This window comes from Amphiura filiformis, chromosome 1 (genome assembly GCF_039555335.1).
Source record: "Amphiura filiformis chromosome 1, Afil_fr2py, whole genome shotgun sequence".
In the NCBI taxonomy this organism is placed as follows: Eukaryota; Metazoa; Echinodermata; class Ophiuroidea; order Amphilepidida; family Amphiuridae; genus Amphiura; species Amphiura filiformis.
In genome coordinates, this window is record NC_092628.1 from 54,037,909 (window position 1) to 54,059,585 (window position 21,677).

Consider the following 21,677-nt stretch of genomic DNA (forward strand, 5'->3'; position numbering starts at 1 on the left):
AATTTCTGGGTCATTTGGTGTCAAATCGCGGCAGCCAAATATGATCCAGAGGTCAACAGGGGTTGTTATGGTCAAAGTCCAATCAGAGGTAATCGGATCAAATTACCTTCTTTGGTTACAATAATGGGTCAAATGTCATGCAGAGGTCATTGAATTCAGAAGCAAGCACGTTCATTATTATTCCGGGCGTAAGTCATATAAGTGTTTATTGTGAATGTGTGCAATTGGTCTACGTGAGTCTATTGAGCATGTGAAACGCAGCATGGCCTAGACCAGCATGTATGATACACATATTTTATTTTATTAACGGCATCTTTATAGAGGGTAGCCCAGATCAGTGAACAAAGCACTGCTTTCCACTGGGGCCCTCTTTACATATTAGAATACACAGAGATACAAAGTTATAAAAAAATATACAAATAATGAAAAATAAAATTTCCTTAATCTTAAATTACAAAGCACTTAAAATACCATGAAAAACTGTATAAATTGCACTTTTGTAAATTGCATGCATAACAATAAAATAAAGTCTGCACAAAAAGCAACGCAACTGCCACAAATACGCCCATAGCTCCAGAACCAAATATTCGCTCCCACAATGTCCCAACATAAAAAGGAAGGACGATCCACCCACGCGCACTTCGATGCCCAATCTATCCAACTCGGCTCAACATCAACAACACAGCAGCGCCTCGATAGAAAAATACCCGAACTCAAAAGCTGCAGCTATCCGTATGGAATCTAAGCAAGCGAGACTTTGACAACGGCGGGCCCCACGCACCACAGCACCGGCACAACATCCATTGATCGATGTTAACTGCAACCTTCAAGCCCAGGCACCTCTCCCCAAAAGCACTACTACGCTGTCAATATTGAACGACATCCGACAAATGGGGCACCAAAACGCGCGCAAATAAACCACCCCCCTCTCCATGCCGAAACATCCCGAAAGCAAATACTAGCTCCGAAGCCACCGGCGCATCTATAACAGCCGCGTCACTTCCCGTGCAGACTATACATGTACATTGGATCACAATTTAAAATTAAACGATCATAAAATATAGGTACAACAAAATCGATAAAATTGCATTTATATATAAATAGATTGCAAGAGTACATAAAATTATATTTATTACAAAAACTTAGCACAGCAAAATGTTACTAGTAGAAAATAAACCTTGATGTGATTCACTGCGAAAGCCATCGGACATCCCACAATTGCACAAAGACACAGGAGGCGCCGCACATGACCGACTCAAAACGTAGAGTGCTACCATTGACTTCCACAGTGAGTCAAACCAAAGCCTATTAAATTAAACAAGAACACTAACCATCAGAATTACCATCAAAATCTTACTTAAAACCAAAATGTGACTTATTAATTACTATTAATACAAAGAAATGGAATGTAATTGGCTCCACCAGTAAAGCTAGTACATGTACGCACAGATGAACCCCTACACAAATGCCATGTAAGTAAGAAACCCACACTAATCAAGCAAAAATCCCACCCCAGAACCATGCAACACTCACTAAATCATGCAAAAACTTTAAATAAGTAAAAGTAAAATTCTACACAACTCAGCAAGCACCCCACAGCTCCGGGGCAACACTCCACTCAACCACCGTGATGCTCCACAACCTATACACCATGATGCAAAAATTCCTCTGTGCGTACATGTAGTACATTAATGGTGAAGTACATGTTGGGCATAAAGCCAAAACATAATAATCAAATAATCCAATGAGAAATCAATAAATCAATACAATAGAAGATCCAGTCCCAGAAAACAAAAAACATTATACAAACCTAAGCTCAATTGAGGATGTGGGCTTTGAGCATTTTTTTAAATATGTGAATGTTGGGTGAGTTTTTAACCTGGGCTGGAAGCTGGTTCCACAAATAAGCTCCCGAGTTCTGAAAGGTACGCTTGCCCCAATTGGTTCTACTCCGACCAACAAGGATGTTGATTGTGTCATGCAATCGTGTTCCATAACCATGGGACTTCATGCGATCATGGATGTTTTGTACCAAGTACTCGGGGGCTAACTTGTTGATACACCTGTACATCAAAATACATTTAAAATAATTTGCACGCTGATCCACCTTCATCCAATTTAGTTCACCATAGATTTCACTAACATGTTTATCCCTAACTTTACATCCCAGTGTGAGTCTTGCAGCACGATTTTGAAGCACTTGGATTTTGTTAGTAAGCTTATCAGCAGCACCTACATATATCGGACAGCAGTAGTCAATGTGGGGGAGAATGATTGCATTATACAACATGGTCATTGTTTTCTGATCTATGTAATACCTCAGGCGTCTTAGAATGCCAGTCTTTTGCGAGATCTTATTTGCAGTTTTTTTAACATGGGTATTCCAATTCAAATGCGAGTCAAACCACATGCCGAAGTATTTGAAAACATGTACATGTTCTAATTTTACATTGTTCAGTTTGATGTTAAGAACAGAGTTTTTCAACTTACGCTGTGAGCCAAACAGCATTACCTTTGTTTTTGAGGCATTAACAGTCAATTTATTGACATGCATCCACTCAGCGACCAGTGCAAGTTCCTCATTAAGAACATCTTCAATGTCATCCCTGGAGTTAGAGTTGTACATGATGGCTGTGTCGTCTGCATATAGTACAACCTTGCTTTTGGAAAGAACACCAGGCATGTCATTAATAAATGCAATAAAAAGGAGTGGGCCTAAAATACTGCCCTGAGGCACACCAACTGTCACCTGCATAGGTTCTGAGTGGACACCATCAATGCTCGTGCACTGCTGCCTATTACTCAAGTAATTTGAAAACCAGTCCCATTCTTTACCCATAATGCCAAGGTGATTTAGTTTTGACAGAAGCACCTCATAATTGACGGTGTCAAACGCCTTTTTCAGGTCAAGCATGACAGCACCTGTAAACTCACCATTGTCCATGTTATTAAGAAGGTAGTCGGTCACATCTGTTATACATGTAAGGGTTGAATGTTGGGGACGGAAACCTGATTGCATGTTTGAAAGAAGCCCTTTTGAGAGTAAGTGATTATAAACCTGCTTGTGAATAGCCCTCTCAAGAATTTTGGAGACAACCGGCAGCACAGATATTGGTCTATAATTCCCACACTCGGTCTTGAGACCATCTTTAAAAATGGGAGTAACAATGGCTTGTTTCCATTCTGAAGGAATAATACCTGTGGAGATGGTGAGGTTCATTATATGAGTGAGCGGTTTAGCAATATGGGCAGCACCCTCTTTCAACAATCTAGAGCTTAAACCATCAAGCCCAGTGGCTTTGTTAATACAAAGGGCAGATAATTGTTTCTGGACAAACTCTTCCTCAATATCAATAAATTGAAGGGGTTCCCCGCTGTAGCTGGGAAGTTCACATTCTTTACTACCTTCAAACCTTTGGGCCAACTTCTGACCAATTTGGACAAAAAAACCATTAAAGGTGTCAGCAATTTGCTTGGGGTCACATACTTGTTTACCATCAACATTGATTTCACTGATTTTACCATGCACCTTGGATGGTAATAGGGTTTTGATGGTTTTCCATAGCTGTTTGCTGTCATCCTTATTTTCCTTGATGGTCTCTGTATAATATGTTTTTTTAACCTGTTTGATCATATTTGTAGTCTGGTTTCTGATATTACGATACAATTCCCAGTCCTTGGCACTACCAGATTTTTGTCCCTTACCTTTGTAGTAATCCCGGTCTTTACACATTGACAAAATATCTTCATTGAACCATGAAGGCTGGTTCCCCTTCACACGTACCTCAACTAGGGGTGCATGCTTATCTGAAATCTGTTTAAATTTCTCTTTAAAACAACACCAAGCAATCTCAGGGTTATCAGCCTGAAAAACAAAATTCCAATCAGTGTTATTAAGATCATCATGAAACAAACTGTTATCAAACTTACGGTACGACCTGGTTTTTAGGATCTTAGGTTTCGCTTTTACAGGGCGAGATTTGTATGTCATATACACCAGATTGTGATCACTAAAGCCAACTGGTATATTACCAGATGTATACAGTTTGCTATCATTTGATATTAGAATTAAGTCAATACAAGTGGCACTTTTCTCAGTTATACGTGTTGGAGTGTCTATCACATTATGCATCTGAAATATTTGCTTCATGGTCTTTGCTGTCTCGGGTTTGTGAAGATCAAGATTAAAATCACCTGTAACTATGATATCATTACTACCAGCTGCGTCAGTTACATTACTGAGATGGTCCTTAAGCCTATCTATATATTCAACTTTTTCTTCTGGGGGTCTATAGATGGTACCAATTATGATAGGTTTACTCTGTCTCAAACCAATTTAAATCCACATTTCGTCGGCAGAGTGCTACACTATCGTTAGTGCAGTTTGGACAGTTTTACAGGAGGAGCATATTTGTGTTTGGTGTAGCCGTTTGTTTTAGTAGCCATAAAATGACATGATAATGTAAAACAATTTGATTTTAATAATATAAACCATATAAATGGTATTAAAGTTAATAAATCGATGAATTATTTACTGATTTAGATGTCCTAAGTGCCACACTTTGCACTCAAATAGAAATGAGTGTAAAATGCAACACTATCGTATGTGCCACATACTATAGTGTAGCATTCATTGCTAAATTAGGATATGCGTAATATCGGCTCAAATGTCCAATATTTTGTCATTTTATGTTTCTTAACAAGTGTTAATTTATTTTGGCACATAATATTTACAATAGCAAGACACCTTTTGCCGTAATGTTATCTCTCAAGATTTATTACTGAATCTAAATATAAAAACACCCGATTTATCGTCTCTATTACCAGTCATGGGAGCTATGAACTTAGCCAGCATGATGACAACGCATGCAGCCGTCAGCGTCACAGCCAGTGATCTGTTAGAGTCTGTTTTGCACGATGGTGTAGCATACCGTGATTTTGTTGTTTAGGCCCAATAAAGTAGCGTATGTGGCACATACGATGGTCTTGCAGCAAATGAAAAACAAAATTAGCGTGCAAGACTATCGTAAGTGGCACATATGATAGTCTTGCATGCATTAATTAAAATTGCATTGCAGTTAGGATATTTTATTTTATTAATTAAAAAATAATTAAGCAATTTTGAAACTTAAAACCTGGTTTAAAATGTGTGTTTTTATACGGACTTCCATAATTCGTCAAAATCTCATTTATTTTCGCCAAAAATGTCACTTACAATAGTGTAGCACTCTGCCGACGATTTGTCTTTGAGTTTTCTCAAAATCACATTCCATGGACTTGGGTGGGTTTTGTATTCATATATTCAATTATATTGACGGGTGTATCTCTTCTTCGTGCTTGCTTTAACTTTTCTCAGCCCCTGATCTGATAATGATACACACCGCAAATCCTGGAGAGACGGATATTACTATCCAGTGGCAGGCTCCAACCACTCATTGTCCTGTAGACAGATACATAGTAGAATACCGATTGGTTAATAGAGACCAATGTCAGTCCATTACAGATAGCGATCGATTATCTGCAGGAGATTTTACAACATTGAGTGCAACTATAAGAAATTTGCTACCTTTCTCAACTTACGAGGTTTACGTGCGTGCTGTCAATGATTTTGGAGAAGGAATTGAGGCGTCAATTCTGATGACAACATCCTCCCAAGGGGGTGAGTAACATGCTTGTCTAATATCTTGGTGTAGATTATTAATCCAGTAGTTCAAAACATTATTTTTGTAAATTAAATCAAATACTGGAACTAAAATTTGCAACTCACTTTGCTACGTTGCGTCCGAAAGCATCGGACTTCGTCAGGCATCTGATTGAAGATGTTGTGATGACGTCAGATGTTGTGACGTCAGACGGCGAGGAATGTCTTGTAACGCCGGGTCCCATGCATGGGACCGTGCGGACACTGTCATTACCGTGCGGACACATGCAATACCGTGCGGACACTGTCATTAGCAATTCTGAGGACATTCCGGAGGAAAAAGATCACTTACACAAAGCCCTTGGAAATTGCGGATACCCCGGTTGGGCGTTTACCAAAGCGAACAAAACCAAAGACTCCACTAAATCCACCACAGGAGAGGTAAACCATGACAATCGCACACAGGTAACCATCCCATACATCGCTGGATTATCTGAAAGGCTTAAGAACTCTTTCAAGTCCTTCGGCATTACTACGTGCTTCAAACCTACTAACATCCTACGGGGGAAGCTTGTGCATGTTAAGGACAAACCCCCCAGAGATAAAAAGTGCAATCTAGTTTATGGCATTACCTGTGCTGCCCCGGACTGTGGTGACTCATATGTAGGCGAGACAAAACAATCTCTACGAGCGCGATTGAACCAACACAGGCACCCTAGCTCCAGCGAAGCCCAAAACTCAGCGGTTTACAACCACTGCAACAAGAAAACTGAACATTTCTTCAACCCTGAGGAAGCGGTTATCCAGATAAGGAGGAGAAGTGGTTTGAGCGAGAAGTCAGAGAATCCATATGGGAGAGAGTGGAGGAGCCCGCCATTAACAGAAAAGGGGGACTCCGCTTCCAGTTGTCACATGCATGGGATCCGGCGTTACGAGACATTCCTCGCCGTCTGACGTCACAACATCTGACGTCATCACAACATCTTCAATCAGATGCCTGACGAAGTCCGATGCTTTCGGACGCAACGTAGCAAAGTGAGTTGCAAATTTTAGTTCCAGTATTTGATTTAATTTACAAAAATAATGCTTGTCTAATGTACATGTACAAAGGATTAGGACACTGGGTCATGTATACTATAGTTATACTAGGGGTCTTTTTATCTTTTCAGTTTCCGTAAGTCTATTGTTCAGATACGAAAACGCAGGGGATTCAGTAAGTTTACTGTAATCTGACTTCATTGTTAACTTTGAAGTACCAATCAGGTTATTTCAATAGAGGGGATGCCTATGTTAATAAAAGCGGGAGAGACAAGATTATGAAACACCGGTGTTAACACCGGTGTTTTTAATGGTCTAGCGCCCTCTCGTCTGACATTTTTAAATTGATCTACATTAATTTGACAAAATGCATGCCAATCCGAATGACAAAGTCCACGTTTTTCTATAAAAACGTTGAAAATAAGCCCTTAAATCACAAAAGGTCCGATTATGAGCCTGTTGCACCCCAATGCACTCGCCCTTCCCTCGTATCAATGTCCATCACCCTCTTTTGCTTCCTCCTGTCCCCCCCCCCACCCCCATGAGCAGTCTCCCCCACTCCCTCCCCGGTCCCTACTCTCTCCTCTCGAGTTCTTCTCTTTCTAGTTTGTCCGTCTCTCCCTCTCCTCTCTTTCTTCCTCACCCCTCCCACTCTCATTTGTTCAGTCTCAAGTATCTCTCTCCCTCACTCCCTCCCTCCCTCCCCCCTTGCGAAATTTATCAGTATGATCCATGACTGAAAATAAGCTCTGCAAAAATAAACATTTAAAATAAACCCGAGTCTTGCATATAGGCCCAACCAATTATCAGATTAGCTTGCCATTGGTACGAATGAATAGAATACATCTTCGCTCCAATGCAATTCTTTTGTATTGCATTTCAATATAAAACATAATTACCAAATCACCACTTGTACGCGCCTCATTGGGAGATATTTGACTATTTTAGACGCTCGTTTCATCGCCAATATGAGAGACTTTTGCTTATAACTTGGCAACATGGTTAGTATATATTTCAATGCAAGACTATTTTTACGAGCTACTTACGTCTAGGCGTTAGTGCATATACACCAAACACAAGTCAATTGAAGCCGTACAATTTACCGCGAATTTAGGACCGTAAAATTTGTCTAGATTAGCACCCAACCGCATATCTCAAGGTTTTATGTCAAAAATCAATATAACTTACCAAAACGAAAACTGAAATTCACGAGCTTCAAAGGCTAGAATAAAAGATTGGTCACACCTGGGAGACTACCACTTCAGAATAACAATGACTTACAAAAACGTATATGGATACGGAAACAGAAACTGAAAAGATAAAACGACGGTAGACCAGGTGGATGTGAGTCCATAAGAGCAATGTCGGGGATTATAGATCACATTTTTTCAATCGATGTGGAGAGATGAGGTCCGACCGGAACCGACCGAGTCTCCTACACAGGTTACGCTCCCTGTGGAGGGGGCGGAACCAAACTGGCTGATGTGGAGACTAAGCCAGTTTGCGTCAGTCTGATACTCGTCTATCCTCGTCTTTGACCATGCGCAGATCTGGCTGGTCATGAAGATATTTAATATCCCGAATTTATAAAAGCCTACCAGTTCCATCGTATAACCGATTTGCTAGAGAATATTTGTTACCATGTTTAATAAATTTGTATTTATCGTATAATAAAATGTAGCCAAATTTAAATATGTACCTAGTGTGTGGATCCACTCTTCTATTGACTTGGCTACTAAGCATGTCGGGAAGGATATGGCGGTATGCTGACCTGGGTCAACATGTTCTGGGCAGATGAGGTCCGACCATTTGCCTACGACCTTGTGTGCGATCATGTGTGACAGGCAATTCCCGATAATAAAGTTCCCTGGGTAGACATCATTTTACTATTATTAAACTTTCCACATGGACAGAGAAGAGAGAGCGAGAGAGAACAGCAGAGAGTGTAAAATACTGCATTGCTTGAACGGTTCATTTTGTCTTGCCACTCCCTATACATATTTTCAAATCCTAATAATTTTAAGAGAACAGTGCGAGATATATATCAATGGGCCTGGCGAAAATATAATTGAGCGGATTGCTAATAATTCTATATAGTACAGTTTAGGGCGGAACCATATTTTTGAAAGGGATTGGGCCGTTCATAAAAAAAAAATCTGCACGGTTTTGTTCGCCCAAATTTGAATATTTTGTCCATTCTGAAGGAGCCCGATGGGGGAGTGCGGCTGACGTAAAATTATTATAGGCGAAAGGTCAAAGGCCAAGGACACATTTTGTGCTCCGCATAGGTCAACAATTGAAAAATGGTTGCACTTGTTAACGGATTTTAACGCATGTGTATTCTGGTTGCTCTACGAAAAAGGAATTATTATCAAAACCACTATCCAATCTATCCATTATTATCCCCTGCTGATGCCCTATTATATAGCCATCAACATGGTGTGAAAAGTGTGCCAACAGATTCCATAATACTATAATAATACCATTATTACATAAGAATTTTCTATCCTTTGGCTTGTCTACTGTGGTTTATCATTGGAGTGGGCTTGACCAGCTGGGAGTGAATATGGCTAAAGGGGGTAATCACTGGTAATTGGACCTGGATAAGCATCCCTTTTTCATACAGCAGGAAGAGGGCTATACGGTTTTTGGGGCAGCGCCCCCAGGCACGCTCCCTATTTAATTTCACCTACAGACGAATGGTGGTTCTCCGTGACTTTCTTTGATACACCATCGAACAAACACGCGATAAATGAGCTTAAAATGAACCCAAAAATACAGGTTAGTCTCATCCCCGCTCTGTATTTGCCACTATCAAAAACAGCACGATATAAACCGACTGATAAGGAGACTGTACGATCTCTGTGACAACATTTTTGTGACACCCTTTAGAAAATGTTTTTAATAACTTAAGCGTGCTTTGAATGGTCTGTATCATGATGTGATTGTTTCCTCAGGGTCATGCTGTGTATAGCATAATTGGTTCAAGATCAATTAAGATAAATTCGTTACAGAGAAGATAAGATGTGTTTCATGCAATATGATTCATCTGTCTTTCACATTATGGCTAGGGTGTTAAAGGCCTATTGAATTGCATCACAACTAAGGGTATGAATGATTGCTATATATTAGCCTACTATAATAGCCATATTGCTAAAAGGAACACTAAGTGTGTTTTTGTCTATTAAACATGGCAAGAAAGTCTTGGTGAAAAATATGCGCCTTTCTGAACATGCTGAATGGTTTCAAGGATCCAAAATATGACTACTGTATGGTTTGACTACCAGAAAAAATCATGAAATCCTTTATATCTATATAAATTATAGTTAGCTTGTACACCCGGGGCTTGTACTGTCGTTCGAAATATTGACCCCGGGATATTGACATTAGACCCTGATCCATTTGGCTCATGGGGGCCCAATAAAATTGGATTGGACATTTACTCCTCATTAATATACTTCAAGTTGGAATTTTTCTACAACATAATATTCACATATCAATACATTTTGCATCTGAACATAAAACCTTATTTTTCTTACTGTTGTGAAAAGAATAGGCCTATTAGTACGTGTAAGTCAGTGTTTGTCGGGATGTGTCAACGGTCCACGCCTTTGTTGGGTGTGTGGGGTGTGTGTGGATGTGGATGCGGAGTGGGGTGCGTGTTTGCTGCGAGCTGAGGGTATTACTACAATGATGATATCACAGAAAACTTCACACATCAGTGGTTTCGTGCAACAACGATTACTTTAAATTTGTTCCCGTACCGGCCCCACATAGCCAAATGATGAACTTTGTCGCTGCTCATCCCTTTTTAAGGGATTTTTTGATCAATAGATTTATAAAGTGTTAATGTGTAAGTGACTGCAACGTGTTTATTATGTTAAGAAAGAAAAAGGCGCAGTGATTTATAGTGCGCTACGCACAGGCACAACGCCTAGACGTTGATCCACAAGCCTGAGCACACTTTACAATTTGTCGCTGACCACTACGGCCCACATGATTCCATAAACCATTTAACAACAAATCAGGGATTTCGCTGCTATAAGAGCGCACACCCTATACATTCTACAATTAACCATCGCAACCAGGATCAGCTCCCCGAGTTTCGTGCGGGTTACAACGAGACAATTAGCAGCAAGTTCCTTGTCCAGGGGAATTTCAAGCTAACTCAATTTTTCCACGAGAGCATATTGGCACCACCAGGGTTCGAACCCGCAACCTCTCGCACTATAGTCGAACGCCTTAACGATTGAGCTAACTTGACTACATTTGAATTACTGCTTGCACTCAAACGTGGCAAAGCATGTTCAAAAATGTTTGGCACATGTTGCCATCAATCAAGTTAATAGCTAAACTGAATAAACTAAATTGACAAAGGTTTGAAGTCCTTTACAGTATTACTACGTTACTCAATTATGGACAAAAACAGCTCCTTATTTTAATCTTTTTTTCAGGACCAAGTGCAGCACCATCTAACGTTAAACTCATATCTTCTGATGTGGATAGCCTCAGCTTCTCTTGGGATGAGGTCCCATGTGGTAGTAGACATGGTGTGATAACAGGATACTATTACCAACTGATTGATGACAATGGTGTCATTATGCAGGCCAACACAACTAACATGCAGATAACGTTTGAAAGTGGATTGTTGCAATGCATGAGGTATCAATTTAAAGTAAGCGCAGGCCCACAGGGAAATCTGGCACCATTCAGTGATATCACTGAAGCAATAACAGCTACTTCAGGTATGATTATGATTAAGGTGCTGTACAAAAACCCCGGGGGGGGGCACTTCAATTTGAAATGGATATAGGTGTAGGGCTGGCGCTTTCGCACTAAGGGGCATTCGGTGAGAGCAACATGTAAAAAATATGGGGTCATTGGGTGAGAGCATGATTTTTGGCATTCGGTGAGAGCAAAATGTAAAAAATATGGGGTCATTGGGTGAGAACATGACCTTTTTTTTAAATGGAATCTTTGGGTGAGAACCAAAATAGCGCAACAAAAACCTCGAAAATCGAATTTCTAGTTCTAAATGGCTTCAAATTTCTTTATTTTTTCAAAATAAGTAACAAAATCAGTGATAAATGAAAGTTGCTGTTCAAATTGAACTTGTAAGGGTCTTTGGGTGACAGATCAAATGGAAAAATAGGGGTCTTCGGGTGACAGAGCGCGGAGCGAGCATGTGGTCGTAAAAAATATGGGGTCTTTGGGTGACAGCGATGCTGAAAAGGGGGTCTTAACAGCCCTACATACGCGTCACCTCCAAAGTTGAGTGCCCCCCCAGGACAAAAACTGCAATACTTATCTGTCCGGAGCGGTCTAAATTTCAAATGGCCTGACAAAAAAATGCCTTCCATCCTCCTCTCTATCGACCTGCAAAAATTTCCATGCCCCTTCCTGGCCTGCCAAAGATATTCTCCCCCCCCCCCTACACATGTCAAATTTTGGGAGCCCAATGTGCAAACCTTAATTGTCTATAAAGTCTTCACAAAGAGTGACGTAACCATTATAAATATACGCTTCAGAACTAATAATCGTATTCACAATAATTTAACATAGAAAGAACGATGGTGTATTTATGTGCATTTTGATATCCCACAAGTCCAATGCCGTTCAGTATTAGCAACACAGTAGTGTTTTTTGGCCAAAATAACGCTCTTTTTATCATTCTATTGCTGTTTTTGCGGTAAATTGTGATCATGTCTACAAATATTATTTTTAAAATATAACAATAATTTCGACTTCATCCAGTATGGCAATTCACGCATGGTAATTCCCATAACATGTCTCCGCTTCACCCAATAATTAATAATATGAACTCGTTTGTCTGTGCCTTTAAATCTTGTTATACAGTAAGCCAAAAAATTAAGGTACCTGTTACATTCACCCTCTGTATATCTTAAACAAAGGCAGATATGTAATAATTGGAACCAACAGCCAATAGCTACATCTTTTAGCTCGAATTTAAGACCTCATTCGTTGACATTGTTTACAAAATAAAGACACGACGATCTAAAATCCCAAGGAAGATGCTAATTTAAAAGTTGCAGTTTGCCACATTGCATGCCCTATTGATTTGTACACAAAGCGTTCGCGAACAACATAATTAGCGCTGTGGTCATTATCCATGTGCATGGCTTCAAATTCGGCGAGAATCAGAAAATCGAGTCCTGCGACATGTCTCCTAAATCAGAATTAATTCTCCCCTAATCATGCCCAATTCTGCGCACGGACATGACGACCAGTCGATTCTCAATTTTGATTCATAATTGAGCCATTGATGTGTAGCTCTGATAAACCATACAAGCAAAATTATTCTGATGGTCATTGTAGTCCTTACTCGCTATTCCAGAAAAATGCAGCATTGATTTTTGGGATTAAAAAAATATTTATCAAGTTCTGCCAAATAAAACATAGCACAATCCTAATCATTCATTTAGTCCTATAAGCTGGAGATAAAAGAAAAAGCTCACTTTTTTACTAATTTCTTGAAAAAAGAACTAAAAACATGCATTTTCGGCATTTTTTCTGACAATCGAATAAAAAAAATCTAAGACTTGGAACAAGCCTAAGCATTCAAAATCTTGAGTATATGCCGAAATGTTGCTCTAATTTCCCTTTTTTGTGTTACTTTAATTAAATGGTTGGTTAAAAGAATGAAACATGTCTTTTCCAAACACTAGAATGAATAACTGAAATTAGTCTTAGTACAAGTCTTTGTGCTTGAATGTCACAGCATACGAGAAACACCCTGTATATCTTAAACAAAGGCAGATATGTAATAATTGGAACCAACAGCCAATAGCTACATCTTTTAGCTCGAATTTAAGACCTCATTCGTTGACATTGTTTACAAAATAAAGACACGACGATCTAAAATCCCAAGGAAGATGCTAATTTAAAAGTTGCAGTTTGCCACATTGCATGCCCTATTGATTTGTACACAAAGCGTTCGCGAACAACATAACTAGCGCTGTGCTTTCATTGATTAGCACGAAAAACTAGCGTCGTGCTTTCATTGATTAGAACACAAAAGTGCAACTTTTTATTTCGTATCTTCATCAGGTTTTGAACTACCGTTTCTTTAATTCTCAACCAATTAAGGTCTTAAATCAGAGCTAAAGAGTACAGACATTGGCTGCTTGTTTTAATTTGGACACATTTGTCTTTATTGATGACATACACGGGTGAACACAACTGGTACCTTAATTTTTTGGCTTACTGTATGGCTCTTTATGTTCCTCTTCTCTTTCACTTCCTCTCCGTTTTGTCTCTTGATTTACTGCACTGTTAGTTTACTGCACGAAATACAGTTTCCGAAAAAATCGCAATTGAAAATCTTTCTTAATGCATTGGTTTCATGTTGTGGGTGATCTTGTCCGGATTTTGCGAATACGACGCAGATGCAACACTATGTGAAAATGCTTACATGAGAATACAGCAATTGAATTAATCGATACGACAACATTTTAAAATTTGAACATATTATAACGTAATTACCTAATTAATATCTTACTAATTAGCCCATTTAGTTTTAAAATTTTGGTGCAATTGTAGTACATAGCATACATATGCCAAATATCTCTAAAAAGTAAAAATGTTAGATTTACAGTACGTGATGAGAGCGACGAATTAACATGAATATTTTGTCACATTTCTCGAAACTTATCTTGAATTTGTCCAGTCGTAAACTTAGCTGTCACCGCTTTATCATCTACCAAGCTTAAAGTATCTTGGGAGTATCCTACAGAGTCATGCACAGACAGCTTGATATACCAAATCGAGTATCGACTCACTCGAAGAGACCAATGCCGAAGTGTAGATAACGAGTTTGAAACTTACGCGGATTCTGAGTCTGGAACGTCAATTACGTTGACGAAATTGCTTCCACATTCTACTTATGAAGTACGCATAATCGCTGGCGGTAGTGTAAAAACGGAGATCGGAATAACAAATGAAGAAAGTAAGAGAACGGTTGGGGATTTATTTTTGTTTGTTTGTCTGCTTATTTGTTTGTTTGTTTGTTGGGTGAGTTAAATCTCAATGTTCATTTTTAGAGCTTACCACAGCCGCTGACTTACACGTGACGATACCTCATTTAGTAAGTTTGGTCTTAACATATGCCATAAAATGCGAATTATATCGCCAATTTCAGAAAGTCAAAATTATTTGATATCAGAAGGACATTCCTCGTATTCCGAGTGCAATACGATATGTCTGATGTGCTCTCGATTTTCATGTTGTGGTATAGAAGTAGGTATTTTCCTGATGGAAGGAACATTATTTTGAAGCATGATCCAATGAGTCAATTATATCACATTTGTCTTTGAATTTATGTCTACAATAGGCAGGTCCATCACAGAAAAAACGAACACTTTTCGTTACGAAAACCACACTTGATACATATGTTGCTTCGGTTGATATGATCAAAAATAACCCACGGGCCACCTCAATTGTTTTCCTGAATCAAAGATGGCGCCCAAAATAGCCACGTGTACAAAAAATTCCATGTTGTGACATCTTTATATGAATCAAATGCCACCATTTTGCCTAAAATGTATCCAGATATAAGTAAAATATACAAACTTCAGTCAATGTCTCATCACTTGATCTTGAAATAATCAAAATGGCTGCCCTTTGCATTGTTCCGGTTTAAAATCATTGAAAAAATAGTGTTTTGACATCTTATGTGAAGCAAATGCCACCAGTTTCGCCTAAAATGTATACACAAAATATACAAACAGATTAACTTCAGTCAATGTATCATCACTATATCTTGAAATATTCAAAATGGCTGCTATTTGCACTGTACAGGTTAAAAATCGTTGAAAAAACAATGTTTTGACATCTTCATGTGAAGCAAATGCCATCATTTTCGCATAAAATGTATAAGCAAATGTGAAGCAAATGCCATCATTTTCGCATAAAATGTATAAGCAATATACAAACAGTTTAACTTCAGTAAATCTAGCATGAAAGTTCATCTGTGTTGGTAGACATCATAATTTATGATTTTAAACTTTTGATCTCAACACAAGATTAGACATACCTCAAATTTTCGGTCGTAACTTCAGTAAATCTGTTATCACTAGATCTTGAAATATTCAAAATGGCTGCCATTTGCATTGTTCCTGATAAAAAGCATTGATAAAATAGTGTTTTGACATCTTTGTGTGAAGCAAATGTCACCATTTTTGCCTAAAGTGTACAAGCAAAATATACAAACAGATTAACTTCAGTCAATGTCTCATCACTTGACCATGAAATATTTAAAATGGCTGCCATTTGCACTATACAAGTTAAAAATCGTTGAAAAAAATAATGCTTTGGCATCTTTATGTGTAGTGAATGCCACCATTTTCACCTAAAATATATCAGCAAAATATACCAAAAGATTAACTTCAGCCAATGCTTTATCACTTGACCTTGAAATATTCAAAATTGCTGTCATTTGCACTGTTCCGGTTAAAAATGATTGAAAAAATAGTGATTTTTTACCGGAACAGTGGCAGCCACTTTGAATATTTCAAGGTTAAGTGATGAGACATTGACTGACATTAATCAGTATGTATATTTTATTCTGGATACATTTTAGGTGGAATTGTGGCATTTGATTCACATAAAGATTCCACAAGTTCCAAGTATGGCAAATTTCTGACGCGTATCGCGTATACGCGCTTCCAATAACTTGCGTTCGCGTATACGCTACTGGCAAATTGTAAACTGTAACTGTAAAAAGGTATAGGAAAAATGGCCTGCTGAATTGTTTGAGAGTTGACTCCTATGGACTCAAATGCAACTTTTAACACAGTTTAAAACGGTCTCTTTTTTTTACATAATGAACCATTGTGACTGAACGCAATGACGTGTGACGCTAAAATTTGTTCCATAGGTGTAAAGCAAATAAGGCTACACATGTCTTTTTACAAGTTTGCATTTTGTCAAATATTTTTCGATTTATTTAAAAAAGTATTTAGGGGGAACTTACAACTTGTGCTATGGGCTCAGGGCTCTTTTCTTACATAATTAACCATTGTGACTGAACGCAATGATATGTGACGCTATAAATTGGTCCACATGGTTAAAACAAACATGGCTATGCATATCTTTTTAAAATTTTACATTTTATAAAATATTTTTCGACTTATTATAAAAAAGTATTAGGGGGGAACTTAGAAGTTGTGTTTCCTGTATGTACCAAGTGTGGTTTTGTTAACGAAAAGTTTGAGGTTTTTTCCTGGGATGGACCTTCCTTCAACCCCCACCTCTTTTCTCGCGAGGTATTCGACAGCGGTTGCATGGCTATACCAAGTTCTTAAGATGATTCCAAAGTTCATTTGGGAGATGAGGAACTGTTTGTTGGTCATATTTATTAAGTTCTATAGAAGTTCAGTTCTGCTGTATGAGATGGATATGAGATCATTTGTTTTCGTAGATGGATGCGTAGATAGATTCAGTTTCTTTAGCCTTTACTGTAGTAGACTACTTATATTGTATGCTAAACGTAAGCAGGTAAAGACTGCACACAAATAACGCACAATGTTTTGACATAGAACAAAGGATGGTGTATTTACGCGCATTTGTCCAAGTACGTTTAATATTAAAAACACAGCAGTATTTTGAAAAAAATAAAATACCCGAATTTAAAAGTTGCAGTTATTTGTCAGCGCGAAGATACGGGCAGGCTTTGCGTGCTACAATGCTTGCATAATAACCATTGACCGCTGAAAACTGCAACTTTTAAATTCGGGTATTTTACTTTAGCAGCACTACTGTGTTGTTAATATTGAACGACATTGAACGACAAATGGGGTATAAAATGCGCGTAAAAACACCAAACTTCGTTCTATGTTAAAACATTGTGAATACAATTTTAGTTCTGAAGCTATAAGCGTATACTTTTTGTGCAGTCTCTATGTGGTATCATTTATACAGGGGTGGTTTCAGAGTCAGAGTCCAAGCATGAACATGATTCAAATATAAGGGCAAAGCTCAACTTTCGTTATATACTATACTGACCACCCTTCGCATGCTATTATACGAGGGGCAGTCAGTATGTTTTAAGAGTGGACTCGTGACATGATATGTGGATTGTTTTCGTGGCATTTCTCAATGATTACATAAACACTGTACCTTTGTCTTTCAAACAACACATGCAAAAATTATATTACACACATGATTACGTAACAGCATTAGCATAAAATCAATGGTCTAGAGTCACTGGTGAAATTGAGTCGTTTTTGTTAAGGGAAATAAGAGGCTGAAATGAGGTATTGTTGTATATTTTATATTTTCTCGGGAATTAAAGAATGGAGAATGCTGCCTTTTGGAACAGTAATAGCACACAAACTACCAGTTCATTAAACCATGTTTGTTGGGCTGTAAAGGTTTTAGTTTGTTTAAAATGCATGGCCAAATATGTCTTATTTTTGACAAAAACAAGGCTTTTCTTTCTATACAAATCTTGATATTGCCAAAAATAGCAAACGTGGAAATTTATTTTTTTTGGCCAGTTCTGTTGACTAATCTCCAAAAATTAAAACGGGAGTCTCCCTAGAAAATATTTGAATCCGTGATTAATATATAACTGTTATTCTACCATTGTTACATTTATACAAAAAGTAGTGGTACAGAGAGAGAGGCCATCGTTTTAATAAGATATTTATTTTAAAAACTTTTCTGTTCATTTCAGATTGAGATCATCCATAAAAATTCATATAAATATTTAAATATAAAATTTCATAGCATTTTGTAATATTTTAGGCCCTATTTACATGGAATTTTGCCATTTTTGTGCATTTCCACCATGTTGTATCGGTCATCCTACCTACGCATGCGCAGATTATTGTTTGATTTGCACCAGTTATCATCGCACTGAGTACTAGCTCTCACACGTGACCAGTCATTATATTTTAGTCTGTTTCATTTTGGAGATAATTAATGTCATTTGTAATAACTGCTTTTTCATTAACGCCATTTTGGCAGAATAATTTTGCTTACATTCAAGCCCTAAAGTTGTTGAAGTTTCCAGACGTCCCATTTCCACCACAGTTTAATGACAAGTCTTATATTTTACCAAATGCAAACTGAGGACCTAGTGTTTATTGCTGCCAAAAACTAGCCTCATGCCCCTTGTACTTTTTCTGTTCTCGGACATTTTAAACACGTGTCTTTGCTGTAATTTAAAAGGCCCGCCTTTTTGCGTGATTTGGCAGTGTCCCTAGTATATTGATTTTATGCTAATGCTGTTACGTAATCATGTGTATGATATAATTTTTACACGTGTTGTTTGAAAGACAAAGGTACAGTGTTTATGTAATCATTGAGAAATGACATGAAAACAATCCACATATGACGTCACGAGTCCACTCTTAAAACATACTGACTGCCCCTCGTATATAATGAAATACAGTCTTCTTTTAAAATACATTTTAGTATTCAACATAATAATAGGTATGATATGCGTAATTTATCATATTTTAAATGATTATTCTAGAGCCTACCGGTCCACCTGTTGGTCTTGAAGGATCGAGTATTTCAAATACTACCTTGACGTTTGCATGGTTTATATGGAATGAACCAGAATGTACAAACCGAAACGGCGTCATAACAGGCTACTCATATTCACTATCTGAAACACATACCCTTACGAAGACTGCTGATAATGAAAATACATCAAAAACAAGTGCATTCTTCACTAATCTGTCACCGGAGATATCTTACACGTTTGTTGTGTCAGCCAAAACGTTTGTTGGTGATGGACCCACAACCACTCTTACCATTGTAACAGATGGTACAAGCAGTACCGGTAAGTTTCCTGCGACAGTAATATCAACTTGTGTGCCATGCTTGCATGTGTACGAATTATAATTTGTATATATACACCAATCACACTTTTTCATGGTTTCGTAAAATGTCAATGCAATGTGAGTTTCTCAGTTTTTCCAAACTGTAAAGAAACATTTTCCAGTAGTTCAAGGGGCAGATTAAGTAAACTCATATGTGATGCGATCAAGCAAAATCAGTCGGAACTCGGCAATAATAAATTTTCAGTTTCTTAAAGGATAGTAAAAAGCATTTACAAAGCTGGATTTTGCAGAAAACGTCATTGAAATTGAACAACCAGTTCCACAGATATAAGCAATTACAGAGTTTCCAAGGAAATATTTCCTTCCTTTGTTTGGCTATATCTCAAAGTCAATATTTCCGAGTTCCGACTGATTTTTCTTGATCGCATCACATATAGAGAACACATACCGGATCCACCTACTTTTTCACAAATCACGTTAATTGGTTACCTCCCACTGCTGATTTTGTTTAGACATTACAGCGGTATTTACTGGAAGAGAACACGTAATGATCTATATAGGACTTGGACAGTTCATTTTTGATAAACATTTAAAATAACAAGTACAAAAATGATCTTTGCCCATAATATGTTTCAAACTTCTGACTTAATTTACCCCTTGCAATTAGATTCAGCAGGACAAGAAGCGAGCTCGCCAATAGCAGCTATAGCCGGTGCAGTAGCAGGGACCATAACATTACTTATTGTGCTTCTGATATTATTCTTTGTTTGGAGGTTAGTAGTGTAAAAAGAATTCTTCTCCCTTAAGATTAAAAAGATATGACGGGGATGTGTGGACATCTGGAGTCAATGTGGCTATTCATCCCTTTTACCCATTTGTAGGGAATGTCCCCTCCCGGGTAACTACAAAAATTTCTGACAACGATTACCCCTTGAGTATTAAAATCTTGCAAAATCTCAAAGGCCGGGTGAATCCAAAATGTAATTTACATAATTTATTACTAAAACCTGCCACATCAATCATTTCCATGATGTATCAAATAGCTATTATTAATAAGTAGTTACATCATAATGTGATCAGACGCAGAAGGTGTAAGGACGAAATAACTTAGGGTGCTAAATTAGGCCATTTCAATGACAATAATTGAGATAAAATAAATGTCGGCTTTTACTAACATTATTTTACTAACTTTCCAACTTGTTCGAAGCGCTCTGCAACAATTTAATCCGTACGTGGTGCAACTCATCTTAGCACTTTGAATATAATTATCCCCTAGCAGTTTCCTTTTTTTTTTATTGCAAGTGCAATAAAGCACCTTTTCCACTTGCACAGAACGATGGCACCGCCGAGGTTCGAACCCGCAAATCTCCGATGTGTAACAGCCCATACGCGTACCGCTGCACCACCGTGCCCTCTAATTATTATCAAAGCACAACTATATAGAATAGCTTATGGAATAAGTTAAACCCAACACGGGTTACCGTGAAATAGAGTGGTAGTGTCAGTAAGGTGACCAAGTTGGCAGTATAAATTCCTATGCAAGGACCAGGAGGCAATGTCATAATAAAGTCAAACAAAATGCTTCCTAGACTTGTGGCGGAATTTATTAATAAAAATTTATTACATTTTTTATCAACACTTTCTTAACTCCTCATCGCACTGCGTCATCATCCCTATATCTTCGTGTCAAAAATTGCCGTGATAGTACGGCGAATCCTCTCGGTTTTCAAAAGCTTCGCATGGCGATTTTGTTCGAGATAGGCCGAGCGACTCAGGCTATTAAAGCATACCATTTACATGATATGAGATAACATAGCCCTGCCATAGAGCCTGCCGCTTAGTTTCTATTCTACGATTTGCGCATGATCGGTACCACATATGGTGTTACTATTATAGAAAATTCGATTTGTTTTCAGGTAAAACACAGGCTTTGTTTACAGTACACTAACTCGAAAAGCAATACACTTATTAGCGGGGCCTTGCTGTTTGCTGTGGATATCTTTAACTGCATTTTATAAGTAAAGATTTTGAAATCCAACGTAAAAATTGAGATATATTCAACTATTTGAGAAATGAAATATACAAAGGAACCCGTGTAAAATCCAGCTGCTGTATACAATGTACATTTATCGACTTTCTTTATCTGCGTCAATAATAGAATATGGATTTCAATCGAATTGAATACA

The 21,677-nt window shown here is 38.0% G+C and overlaps 1 protein-coding gene across 1 annotated transcript in view; it reads left to right on the forward strand.

Annotated features, from left to right (window-relative positions):
- LOC140161686 (uncharacterized) overlaps positions 1–21,677 on the forward strand; it is a 44,050-nt gene that overhangs the window by 21,116 nt on the left and 1,257 nt on the right. The window contains exons 6-10 of the mRNA XM_072184989.1: positions 5,357–5,659; positions 11,134–11,424; positions 14,367–14,645; positions 19,179–19,490; positions 20,159–20,264. Of these exons, the coding sequence (XP_072041090.1) occupies positions 5,357–5,659; positions 11,134–11,424; positions 14,367–14,645; positions 19,179–19,490; positions 20,159–20,264 (1,291 nt within the window). The remainder of the gene's footprint in view (positions 1–5,356; positions 5,660–11,133; positions 11,425–14,366; positions 14,646–19,178; positions 19,491–20,158; positions 20,265–21,677) is intronic.